Source organism: Pseudochaenichthys georgianus, chromosome 9 (assembly GCF_902827115.2).
Source record: "Pseudochaenichthys georgianus chromosome 9, fPseGeo1.2, whole genome shotgun sequence".
Taxonomy (NCBI): Eukaryota; Metazoa; Chordata; class Actinopteri; order Perciformes; family Channichthyidae; genus Pseudochaenichthys; species Pseudochaenichthys georgianus.
Genome location: NC_047511.1, coordinates 13,918,962 through 13,932,647, shown reverse-complemented (window position 1 = coordinate 13,932,647; position 13,686 = coordinate 13,918,962). Strand labels below are relative to the sequence as shown.

Below are 13,686 nucleotides of genomic sequence, written 5' to 3'. Positions count from 1 at the left end.
TTCTGTGTTCACCTTGGGGAGCTGTATTCACCTTCGATGCAGGACAGACAACTAGATCAGGGCCTCTAGGCGACTTGGGTTTCACCGTTTTTGACTTCAAGCTTTTTTCAAAGGGCCTCGCATTGCAAGTGGATATCACTGGCTCCGTAGCGTAGAAGACAATGGTCGTTTTTGAAAACAGTTGACTGGAAAGTTCCTGTGAATTTGTAGAGTAGGGTAAATGGACTGTTTAAGCTCAGTTAATTATCGTATGGAGTATCAAGTTATTGGTTTGTTTCTACACTGAACAAAAATATAAACGCCACAATAAAAGGCTACTCTGAAACGTGCAGTTTTGCTTTATTGGGGGATCTGGGGGGGTCTGGGGGGGTCCGAAAACCAGTCAGTATCTGGTGTGAGGGGTAGGGTTAGGGTAATGTTGTGAATCGAGTGGCCAATGGTGGTGGTGGGGTTATGGTATGGGCAGGCGTATGTTATGGACGACGAACACAGGCCACGCGATTCACAACATTACCCTAACCCTAACCCTACCCCTAACCCTACCCCTACCCCTCACACCAGATACTGACTGGTTTTCGTACCCCCCCCAGACCCCCCCAATAAAGCAAAAATGCACGTTTCAGAGTGGCCTTTTATTGTGGCCAGCCTAAGGCACACCTGTGCAATAATCATGCTGTCTAATCAGCATCTTGATATGCCACACCTGTGAGGTGGGATGGATTATCTCGGCAAAGGAGAAGTGCTCACTATCACAGATTTTTTCAGATTTGTGAACAATATTTGAGAGAAATGGTTATTTAGTGTATATAGAAAATGTTTTAGATCTTTGAGTTCATCTCATGAAAAATGGGAGCAAAAACAAAAGTGTTGCGTTTATATTTTTGTTCAGTGTATATTCTTTCAAAAAAGACCACACACTATCTGTTTCCCTGCACATTTCGCTGTCACGGCTTCTTAGCTCTGCCCACTACTGGTTTGTTCCTTTGTTTGCTGTCCACTCAAGTATGTCTGCTCCCTTCACTTGTCCAAATGTTTGCACTGTCCACTTAGCCATGTCCACTTGCTTGGCCTTGTCTGATCAGTGCTGTCTGTGGGCGTTTTCTGCAAGGACGAAAGGCGACAATTTGCCTCTTCGGCCACAGGCTGCTGCAGCTGGACACAAACCAGACCCCAGGGCTCAGCAGCTAAATTACTCTCCATTTATTTAAAGTGGTTGCCATTACTCTACCGCAGTAGAGCACAGACCTCAGTGGCCCTGGCCCAACCATAACTGCAGTATAAAAAGAACCCAGTTTGCCGGACAGGTCATGTCTGACACAGTAGCAATTCCATATCCTCCCGTTATGTTCTTGGTTACGCTTCTCAAAACTCAGAATCGCATATGACACCACAAAAATACATAGTTGCTTTAAAACTCCTGTTGAGATTCTTGCTTAAACACCTAACCAGTCACTGGCGAGATGTTAGGAACAAGTTATGGGTTTAAATCAAATCAAGAAAAATAACTCATTTACGTTAATCATACTATGTCAAAATGTGTAATAATAGTATGTTCAAAACGGAAATACAGAGACAGGAAGCCAGAATGGTTTTGAGCTTGTACCAAAATAAATGTAATTGTTTTTTGCCTGCACTTCCTTTTATCAACATCCAGGGAAGGAAAGTTGTTTTTTGATCCATCAGCCACTTTCTGCCTGGGGCATTAAAAGCTACTTTAAAATTCCATTCTCTGTGAATTAAATTGAGTTTTGATAATGACAAACATTGTTGGTTTGAGAGTTAATAGAATTCATAGAAGAACATAAGGCTCTTTGGTATTTCATTACTGTTGTCTGACTATTTGATTTACCCCCTCGCCCTGGACTGTGTTCCATCTGATGGGCTCTGACTGCGGCAGGGAGCACCGGCTCGGCTGAGGAAGAATGTCATTTGGCATTGACTGGAGTGGGTCTCCTCATGCATACGCAAATGTCAAGGAAGAGGCCAGGGAACACAGCTCATGCATAACAGTATTAAAATGTAGAGTTGGAGGGAAAAAAACTTGGAGAACAGTCTCGAGATGAAAAGAGTTGTGAAAGAATAAGAGGCTGAATGGCTTTGCAGAGCTCCATCCAAAACCAACATGTCACGGCTCATTCAGAAAAATACTCTGACTGGTCCTGACTGACCTTTGAGCAACAAAACCTCACAAACCACTATTCTGGCCACTCGTGTGCACTCTCCCACCTAAACATTGTTTATCTCTTTCAAGCCTGACAGTTGTGTACAGCCAGCAGCGGTTTGACAGCCTAATTCCATGTTGTCTCACTGGACCACCTCCAAGGATCAGGGACCGGAGTGACTCAACCTTGCACCACTTTGTTTGGGGACGCCTGTTTCTCTCATCTCCCTGTGCTTCACGTGTCTATCGCCTCTGTCATGCCAAGTCACCTCTTAGTGGTGCTTCCCATTGCGACACCACCATGATGTTGATCATAGATCCTGAAGCTGGAGTTGGCTTGGCTGCTTTGCATGCTGGGTTGCCCAACCAACCGCCCGAACAGGTGGTGATTTGCACAAGAGACACAAATGAAAGAGTCGCACTGAGCGAAAGTTCAAACGGATAAATCGAGAAACCGGGAAACGACACAGAGAGAGGTGCTTTAATAAAACAAATGTAAGCCTTTGAACACGACAGGACGCGAATCGCAGTGGCACGATAATAAGCACGATTGTGTTTATAATAACTAGGTCTGTTTCTCCGTCTTAGTGGTTGGTGGTTTTGTGGGTGTACCAATGCCCTTGCATGGAAGAACAAGGGCGTTGCCCGGAACTTGACCTTTGCAGGGCACCACCCAGAGGTCAACAGGAAGTAAATGGGCTGCAACCCGAAACAGAAGCACACATTTCCAAGCTAGAGTTTTTTTCTTCTTCTGTTGCCTTTGAGCCTGATTCAACCAACCTTCGGCCAAGTAAATAAGGGAATTCTTCAAAACTTTGGCCTGTCTTAACAAGTCAAGACATGCTGAGTACCACGAGTGTTGGGATGTGCAAAAAGGAAAATACTCTGCCCTTTTTTCCCTCAATTTCAGACTTTCTAGTCCCTATGTCTGGTTCATCTTTCCTACTGTGAGCTGGTGATACCATACCAAGTACCATACTAATGTAAAACAAATGGTGATGCTCAGCGGAAGGACCTCTTTGGAGGCCTGTTGTTTGTCCTCCACATTATTATTATTATTATTATTATTATCACCTCAGCAAGTTTAGCTAATAGCAAAGCCTTTCAGTCACTATAACTCTAAAGTCCAATCTGTTGTGGGCCACCTTGCAGTCCCAGTGTCAGTTGAGGTTGATATAGTTGTTTTTTATTGCGTGTTTTGTTGTGTTGCTTAACTTAACCTCTTGGGGCATTCCAATGAAGATTCATGAGGGCTCCATATGGGCTGGTGTGGAGCTGTTTATGCATGGACATAACACAACAAGGAGAAAGACTGATTGACTGCTTTTGCTGTTAAAACAACCAGTAAATACTCACTGAACCCGAGTTTAACCTACAGGAAATTCAAAGGAGTATTAAGTTGTACATACTATAAAAGTTTAGAGGAGATTAGCCCATTCGTCAATTTACTCAAGACTCCAACAATTGATGAGAAAATAGGGAGTCAAGGCAACCATGTGTCCCTGATATATTCTTCTTCCCTGTGATGGATGGCACATTTGTATGCCCTTCAGTGAAAGTAGGGACTACCATTATCTCAAAAGTGAACAGCTGAAGAACGACTTTGTCTTCTTCCTTTCTTCTAAATGTGTTCCTTTACCAGTCACACAATCACATTCTTAGCTCTATAACACTATTAAACTACAACAATGTGAGTCCCTCAACACTGGGAATACGTGCGTTAGAGATTTATTACACAGGGATTGCTTCAGACAATATGGATGAAGTTAATACAACTTCAATTTATTGATTGTGCTTTTACTAGCGGCACATCAGAATCAGAATCTGTTTAATTACCAAATAGGTTCACACATACGAGGAATTGCTATATGTGGTGTATCCATAGCTGTTCAGATAGCTTTGCTGTGAAGACCCTAACTGACTACATCAGCTATCACATGATTTAAATGGCAAAAACAAAAACAAGGAAAAAGGCTTAAAGGATACAAAGAGCTGAAGGACAGTGAGGATCATTTTATTAGATCCCTAAGGGCTAAAACTCCCACTCCCACTAAACACACACACACACACACACACACACACACACACACACACACACACACACACACACACACACACACACACACACACACACACACACACACACACACACACACACACACACACACACACACACACACACACACACACACACACACACACACACACACACACACACACACACACACACACACACACACACACACACACACCAGTTCGCCAATTCAATCCAGTGGTTTGTCTGAACTTGAGCTCACCAGGGGAGGAGAGGTTTCCATCTCCATCCATCTCTGAACCGGAAGAGCGGGAGGGACCGCAGGGCCCACATCTGAGACCCAGACCCCATGCACGCTCTTCCCATGTTGCCCTCTGACACTCCCAAACGGAGTGTAGTGGGTTTAGCCACACACCGAAGGCCAGTATGTTAAACTCTTTTAGAACCCGCTGTCTCTCCTCAAAGCAGCGCTCCATCGCAATCACCTCTGCCAACACGAGCTCTTGTTTCCTCAGATCGCGCCTGAAGATGGTCTGTTATTATCATCCTAGTCAGACGATTCAGAGCTTTTCTCTCACACACACTCACACACACATTCACAAAGATCTCTCTGTCTCAGGGGTTAGAAAGGTTTATGGAGGACAGTCATAAACTGCTCTGTATGGACTGCTTTTACAAGTTGAGAGTGGATTAAGTCGAGACGGATACGGTGATTGACTGTGTGAGCGAGAGCTGTGGATTAGGCAAAGACAGACAGTTGTTTGTGTGTGTACGTGGGTGAGTGTGCGTGTGTGGGGAAGGAGGGGCATCACATTGAGGATGTGAGACCTCTTGGTTTGGCACTTGACGTGGCCTCTTAAAATCGAAAGGAGGTTTATGGAGGCTGCAGATGGCAACAGCTGCCTCACATTTGAACTTCACTCAAACACATGCACATGAAGTGTTGAAATGATTGGCTGAATAATTGATGACTCAAGTGACAGAAAAGTCATTATCATTTTTAATGGACAAATTGTCAAACATTTGCTGTTTTCAAATTCAAATTGATAAGTGAGTATATATTATTTTACATTGAATGCCTTTGGATTTTAGATGGTTGCTTGGAGAAAACAAGACATTTTAAGATGTTCTCTTGGGCTCTAGCCTACTTTAAATACTTTTTTTTTTTTATTTGCGGATATTTGTGGAATGTTTCAATTTATTTTGAGGAAAAATAAACAGTAGTATCGACTTCGCACCTCAGATTTGAATATTAGAGGTCCATAAAGTGTTGAGGAAGTTTGTAATGTGATACGATCGTACGCTCCTTAAGACCTTCTCAATAGACCTTGTGTGGGATCAATTTCCATAAAGGACTGCAGTAATTGATAATAAAGATAACTGTAAATTGCATCCCTAAACACAGAAAAGCGGAAATATGCTCACAAAATACTCCTGAATTTGCATAAATGAGACTGTTGAGAAGCTACTGGCATCTTTTCCTCCTCTGATGGTGGTATCTACTGTATACAACAGGCAACACGCTCTGACTCGATGTTCAGCCAAACATCGGAAAATAACACAAACATGCACCGTAGACTCAATCACACGGCAAGCTATTGAACAGTCTTCAACAACTACAATACAAACCTCTGTGTGAGCTACTGTTCAGGAGTAGGTGCAGTGTTTAAAACCTCTCTGCCGCAACAATGCCTCAACTACAGCGTTTTAAAGTTCCGCCTGCGGCCGGGCAAGCCCATCCTGACAGAGTCCAGACCAACATCAGGCAGTGCTGGACAGAGTTCAGACGGGGAGTAGGACAGACGCCGGGGTTGCCAAAACAAACAAGGGGTTGCCAGTAAATGCAGCTTACCTACATGTCAGGCTACAAAGAAAATACCACACCACATGTTGTCAATCACCCCGCCATCACTTTATGTGGTGCCTGTAATGCTTCAAGGAAGAACTTTGAGTGTTTGAAAAGCTCCAGTGTGGTCTGGAACTAATCAAGCTGATTTACCTGCTATGAGTTGGTGTTGATAAGATGCCTCACTGCACAGAACGCAGCCTTAGCAAATCTTCCCACTGTGGCCTTACAAGTGAATTCATGCATATCTGGTGGTTAAGTAGACTGAGACTTGGCGAAGACTTCAGATAAAATGAAAGCCCATGAAGGCACATGTTGCTTTGTGCGATCAGTCCAAGATGTAGTTTGTTTGAGCACAGCCTGATCTCAACCTGATGTTTTCTTCATCTGGCCTTATTTCTGACAGCTCGGTCTATCGTGATCACATAATGAGAGTGCATTCCATGTTCCAAAATGTCAAAGCCTGCCATTTTCAAGCCTCAGCTCGACACAAAGCCCATTGGTTTCCTTTAAAGGTAATAGAAAGAACGTTCAGCCATACACAGGTTGTCACTTCACTTATTTGTTCATGTTGCTGTTATTGATCACAGCAAAAAGAGGGATCAGACAGATCAATTGTTGCTGACCTTTTGGTGTTGTGAATCAAAGCAAAACCTACTTGAAATCACTTTCCCTTAAATATAAATGTTACGGCAGACCTGAAAGGGTAAAACTATCCAGACTTTCACAGTCAAAAAGATCAGAAACATATTGAAAGACTATCTCCTACACGGTCGAAGCAATAGTTCAACATTCAGGATGATATAACTATTTTAATAATTATTTTATTTTACAAGCGTCTTTGAGCACTGTGAAAAGCGCAACAAAAATGAAATGTATTATTGTTATTATTATTATTATTATTATTATTATTATTTAACCTTCAAATAACAGCTGGATGCTACAATGAGGGGGAAGAAAGACACACTTCTGTTCTTGTTCATTGTAACTTTTGTAAGCTTTTCTTACAACATCTGCAGGAAAATATTGCGATTTTGGTGAAACTGGATCCTATTTTGTTCATAGAATATTTTCTTGCTTTCCATCTAAAGTCTTCAAGCTGCTCTGCCTTAACTCTTGGTGTTTAATGATATTTCCATATAGAGAAAAAGGCTTTATTTTTGCTTAAGTAAAACAAACGGGTAACTGCTGCCGTGAGCTCCAGCTAACTGTTGGTCTTATCTGGGTCTGTTGCCAGTTTTGGTAACAGGTGGATTAAGATCAAATAAGATAACATAACATAATAATGACCTTTATTAATTCCTGTAGGGAAATTCAGGAGTTTAAGCAGCAACAAAGTAAGACCGAAAGTACAGTACAGATTCACACAAGATTAATAAAAATTAAAGATATAACGTTTAAATTATATACAGGTAAGTAGCTGTTAACAAAAAGCTGGCTTTGCCATGTCTTGTGTTGTTATAATTGCTTGATGCTGAAATGTGTTAGCAAAGTTGTCAGTGACTAGATGGAGTTGGTTAGCTTAGCTTAGCAAAAGCTAGCATAGCCATGCCATGTCCAAAAGTAACAATATCCACCTACCAGTATACCTCTGAAGCGCACTACATTAGGATGTGAGATCTTAACGCTGTTTTACAAAGGGTTTATTTACCTGACTTTTTTTACTTTGTTACCAAACAACAAAGGTGATATAACATGTTAATTTGTGAGCTTTATAGGTGCTGGTAGGTGGATTTTGTTACATTTAGACAGAGCCAGTTGATGTTTCCAGTCTTTGTGCTGAAGCTCAAGCTTTATATTTAACAAACAAATATGAGTGTTACAATCTTCTTATCTCATTCAGCAAGAACGCTAATTAATAGTTAATAATATGCTGTTCATCCCTGCATGTGCTGAAAGAAAAATAACTTGAACAACCAGCCACTGAATAAAAAAAAAAAGAATCGCTTTGGGGGAGCGACATACTTCAACAGCAACACAACAATCTGCATAAACAAAAGATATGCATATATACACTGTGGGACTCTCACAACTGGCCACTATCGTCCACCTGCCAGTGAGATCGGTCATGGATAACAGGAACATCAGTAGCAAAGTCATTCCTTGTTGATTAACAAGCAACTTGCTCACAACAACAACACCACCACCACCACCAACAACAACAACAACACTATGGAATACTTGATTCACATAGCGACTCAATTACTTCTCATCTTGACAGCTCTGACAGGATTCGGCTTTTACTTGTTTGTACATTTGTGTGAAAGGCCTTAGCAGCTGACAAGTGAGCAACAGTTGGCCGCAGTCATACAAAACGGCATGTGTTTCTTTCTAAAGCCTCTGAGTTACATACATCAAAGATAGGACTTTGGTTAACTAATGCTTTAGAAGTGTACTGGACTGAAGAGGAGCACATTCTTATATTAGAGGCTTCAAAAAGGTACTTAGCTGCTGCAGCTATATGCAACACAACTAAGACTTAGTTTCATTTTCACTTGTTTGCCCTTTGTATGTGTGTTTACATCTCTACATCTGAAGGCGCGTGATTGTGCTTTTCATTCACTCCTGCTTGATGCGATGGTGCAGTAAAAGCCCTATATTGGGATATTGTTTTAAACACTATCACAACATCAACAGTGGCTGGATTTCTGCTGAGCATTAATAAGCTGCTGAATGACCGCAGCCTTCACAGCTCAATTCCTGCTGGGTTTAATCATTCATATATGAGCATATCCAGATGTAACTTCTAAATATCATCCCGGACATGCTAAGGATTCTTCCGTTGGATTTCAGGTCAATTCTAAACCACAACAATAATGTGAGACATATTTTAACAATTCAAATCAATGAAGTGATTCCACAGTTCTGCTTGTTACAGAGTGTCCACTTCCTCTCATCTGCCTTATAGATTTTCTCTGGGCTTCCTACATTTACCAGAATGCCTTTCCGCAATTTCTGAATCATGAATAATTTGCTTCAACCATAAAGTTAATCTCCTTTGATTCAGCTTCTCCTGTTAAAAAGAAGCATACAACTGCATCTCTGGAAAGAAGCACTTTTTTCTTTGATTCGGAGTGCCTGACACTAGAAATGTGATGTTTCCACTTACATTTTATACGAGCAGTCTTCTGCTTTGAAACCATAGAAGCTCCAGACGTTAAGCAAATAATCTTTGACTGTAAGAAAAACAGATGCAGTGTCTCTACTATAGAGTAGAGTTTTCCTTGTTTTACATTTGTTTTGACCTGCAGTTAAAATATATTAGAGAGAAACAGAGCCAAGGAAGCAACACACAGGCTGACTCTGGAAAGGCATGACATTATTGTTTTACTGTACAGTAAATGTGCCACAGCTGACTTAAACTAAACATAAACCTAGACTGTTTCCCCCCCACTGTTATGAGGGGGAATACCATTGCTTTAAATACTTTGTTAATACATAGGTACACATGGGAGTACTTACGCACTAGCCCAGATGGTGGACCCTCTAATTTGAAATCCAAGGGTATAATTAAGAGACAAAAATATTAAAAAAGAAAGCATGAGGATTTGCTGCTTCGACATGAAACGCGGCACAAATTACAGCAAAGGAGAAGCTCGGTTTGTGTGGTCATCGCTATTAGATATTCACATTAAAAACAACATATTCAGCTTTGAATTGGGATCCGGTTGCAACTTTGAAGTTCTTGCAGAAAGACGCAATGCTATGACTGCGTATTAATCTGAATTTGATGGTGAATTAAATGGAAGTTATCAGATGACTGAGCTGAGGGGTTTTGAGTTCATTTCGGCAGGGTATTCGATGTCTGTGTGATTCAATTAAAAGATACACAAGCCAGAAAAACAACAAAAATATTATGATGGATATAAATATGTTCTGCTATAACTGTTTAAAAATGACCAATCCAAAGGAATACAATATGATTGATGAGTGTTGAGCAGCTGATGCAGAACAGGTACCCCGGACCCAAGGCGAAAGGATGTGCAGGAGAGAGGAGTGCGCAACAGCTGCTGGTTTGGGTTACAAGCCCGTGGTCTCCCTGATTCAATCGAAACGTATCTTAAAAAGAACATAACATCGCTTCCAGATGATTTGCTAAGCCTTTTTCCAGATTCACATCATGCACCGTTGTTCGCTCAGATTTGTCGCCAGGGCTCTAGTCTGTGTTTACCCTGTACCTGTGTGTGTGGAGGGATAACTGACACTGTCTCGTTCTGTTGTCTTCGAACTTATCACATCAAATCTAAACCCATGGCTTCTTGTGGCTTTGGCCGCCCTCTGTAAACACCCATAGTGCAGCCAGCGTGCATTTAGGAAACAGTGTCGTAGTGGGATTTGAACCAAGGCGATGAACTACAGTATGAATGAAGTTACTGCGAATGCAATCTGTGACAAATTCAAAACTAAGTATGAAAATATCATAATAACATAAAAACATAACGCATTTTTGGATATGTATTCAAAACTTGCTGATAGGGTAAGAGCATAATTCAAAAGAGCAACTTTGGAGACGCTTCCGTCAGCGCATACATGTATCCGTATACATCCTGCGCAAAATGCGAGCAGAAAAGTTTGACTCACCGGTGTCGAAAACACTCAAAGCCGCTGAAGAAATAACCCCAGCGAGAAGAAGAGCCAAGGTGGCTGTCCAGGAATCCATGGTGTGTTTAAAGTGTCTCTCAGGTGAAGTGCAGCCAGACGGACGGATGCGCAGAGCGGGCGGACTGACTGACGGTCTGTCCCGGTCTGTGCGCCAGACTCTCTTCGGCCGGCGTTAAAAGTCCCTGAACTTCAAGGCAGGTCCTAGAGCTGCTACTACTACACTGACACCACGGAGACGGCAACAGATAGTAGAAAGCAGGGATCCTATTTCCAACCCATGTGACAGGAAATAGGGGCAATAGATTCAACCTGCAGCGCTGGGGAAGCAGCAGACAGAAAAGAGGAGGAGGGAGGACGGAGGGGGAGAGAGGGTGGACTCAGTGGTGCAATGAACATCAGGTTCAAGTGTAAACTTTCTTCCCTCTTTCAAGATTGGATTTAAACAGAGGTGTAAAGTAATTAAGTAGATTTACTCAGGTACTGTACGTGGATTCGAGGTGCTTGTACTTTACTTGAGTATTTCAATTTGTTGCTACTTTGTACTTCTACTCCACTATAATTCAGAGGTAAATGCTGTACTTTTACTCCACTACATTTCACCAAAGAGTCAAATTATTTCAATATTTTACAACAAGTAAATCAGACAAACTTTGTCTACAACAGTAAAATGCTACTTGATGCAACAATATTATCTAGAAATGTCATATATAAATATAATTATATACACACTTCTCTACTACATTTTTCTGCACAATGATTACTTTGACTTTTTATACTTGATTAACATTTTGCTGAAAATACTTTTGTACTTTGATTTAAGTAAGATTCTGGCAGACTTTTACTTTTAATTTTGAAAATAATATGTTGGTACTTTTAAGTAAAGCATTTGAATACTTCTTCCACCACTGGATTTAAACCATATTCCCAAATTAAAATTCCAAAACTCAAAGCACAAGCAAAGAAAACAAAAGAGAACATCATTCCATGACTATTCCACATGGTCATAACTATAACTTTCTGCACTATGGTCATTATGCATTTACTTTTAGTTCACAATAGTTATAGGAATAGGAGTGATGCCAGGGGAGATCCCAAATACCATAAAGTATGAGATCTCACTGTAAACATGCCATGCAGTAAAAGCCACGCACAATAAATCCCTTCTGGATTATTATGGGAGTATTATCTTCGGTTTTTTATGTGGGGGTCTAAATCTAATTAGGGGAACATTGCATTTGGAAACCCCTGGGCTATGACATTCTCTATACAAAACTGCACACACAAGGAAGTTAGCAGACCTTAGCAATACATCATTTATATAGCTATGTTACGTTTGCACATGATCCTGATAGAGCAGTGGCTACAATAGGTAGACATGTGAATAATACAATGGAGTTTGAGAAAAATCATGTTCCTGTCGTTGGATTAGTAATCAATGGAAATTGTGTGTGATCACACAATATTAGTTTGCTTTTTCTATTTGCCTACATTTAATAAATAGTGAATCCCCTCTGCAAAATATTAGGAATGAAAGACTTCTTTCTTGGTGCAAGTTTTAGTTGTCCGTGTCAACAGTTAGTTATCAGATTTTTTTCAATCGACAGAAATTGATAAATGAGCAGATTATGCTTTATATTGAGGTATTCATTCCTTTACATCAGGAGTTCTCAAAGTGCGGCCCGCGGGCCAATGGCGGCCCTCGGAAATGTTTCTGGCGGCCCGCGATAGTTAATGTGACACGCTGAAATGCATGCGTTATATTTTAATCCTCCATGGTTCGTATCTAGCAAGAATTAGAATGGAATTTAAAAATGGTAAAACTGCGCCCCCTGGGTTGTCATTCCTAAATTATGAATGACAGCTTGTGGAAAGTTTGCTAGACTACTAGGCATCTCGCGAGTTGCGGTTAAGCGGAAAATCTGTTGTAAGTTATCAGAATCAGAAACGGGAGTTAGCTAGCGATTTTAGCTAGACACTGTCTGTAGATAACCCAACTTTGTGTCCTCTGCAAGTTCTTAATGTATACTGTATGTATAATTGGTTGGTACAATAAAGAAAGGATTTGTTTTGGAATTATTTTGTGTTCCGTTCTTTCTTGGGCGGCCCTCAATCCAATATCGGGTACCTAAATCGGCCCTCACTAATCAACACTTTGAGAACCCCTGCTTTACATGATACTAAATATAAACAAGTGTGCACTGTGTGTGTGTGTGTGTGTGTGTGTGTGTGTGTGTGTGTGTGTGTGTGTGTGTGTGTGTGTGTGTGTGTGTGTGTGTGCGCGCGCGCGTGTGTGTGTGTGTGTGTGTGTGTGTGGTGTGTGTGTGTGTGTGTGTGTGTGTGTGTGTGTGTGTCCACTTGCGATGCTTCTCCCCTCTTTGCCATTTCAGACAGGCCTCCTGAATGTAAAACAGCACCCTCATGTGTTTTCGTTGAGTATCATGCAGTACTGTGAGGAAGTGTCCAAGCCAAATTCAGCCAGCCTAAAAATAGCAAAAGAAATCCAGTATGAGCTCACTACTCATGAAGAAAATAGGCCCTACATGTGTTTTGCCAAAACCGACAGAGTTGAGATGGGGTGCCCTGGGAAAGTGATTTAACATGACGTTTGCCCTTTTGAGACAGCAGATACTGGCTGGTAGAAACACCACTTATAAGAAATTGAAATATTGTTTGAGAGGAAGACATTTATTATTATTTAACTATATTAACAGTTTACTTAGGCTCTGTAAATGTCTTTACTGTTGGGGTTGGAATCACCAACGCCCCATGATACATAACGATGTTGTTGGGATGTGCTAAAAACTGTAATAGCACAGTTACTATTAAATACCTTTTAAGTATGATGTTAGTCAACTTTCTAATACATTGTAACACCATAATGATTTTCGGTGGATTCCTGATTACGTTTCTTTGATGTCTCAATATTAGTTGTAAAATCACTCTGATATCATGGTATCATATTACTGGTATCAATAATATTGTATTGATACAATAATTTGCCATGCAAAATATTGCAATACTATGCTTCTTCCCATAAGTTAT

At 41.0% G+C, this 13,686-nt stretch overlaps 1 protein-coding gene across 2 annotated transcripts in view; it reads right to left on the bottom strand.

Annotated features, from left to right (window-relative positions):
* kremen1 (kringle containing transmembrane protein 1) overlaps positions 1-10,815 on the bottom strand; it is a 66,707-nt gene extending 55,892 nt beyond the window's left edge. For both annotated transcript variants that reach the window (XM_034091601.2, XM_034091602.2), the window contains exon 1: positions 10,624-10,815. In XM_034091601.2, the coding sequence (XP_033947492.1) occupies positions 10,624-10,702 (79 nt within the window). In that variant the 5' untranslated portion in view covers positions 10,703-10,815. The remainder of the gene's footprint in view (positions 1-10,623) is intronic.
* Positions 10,816-13,686: the final 2,871 nt, after the last annotated feature.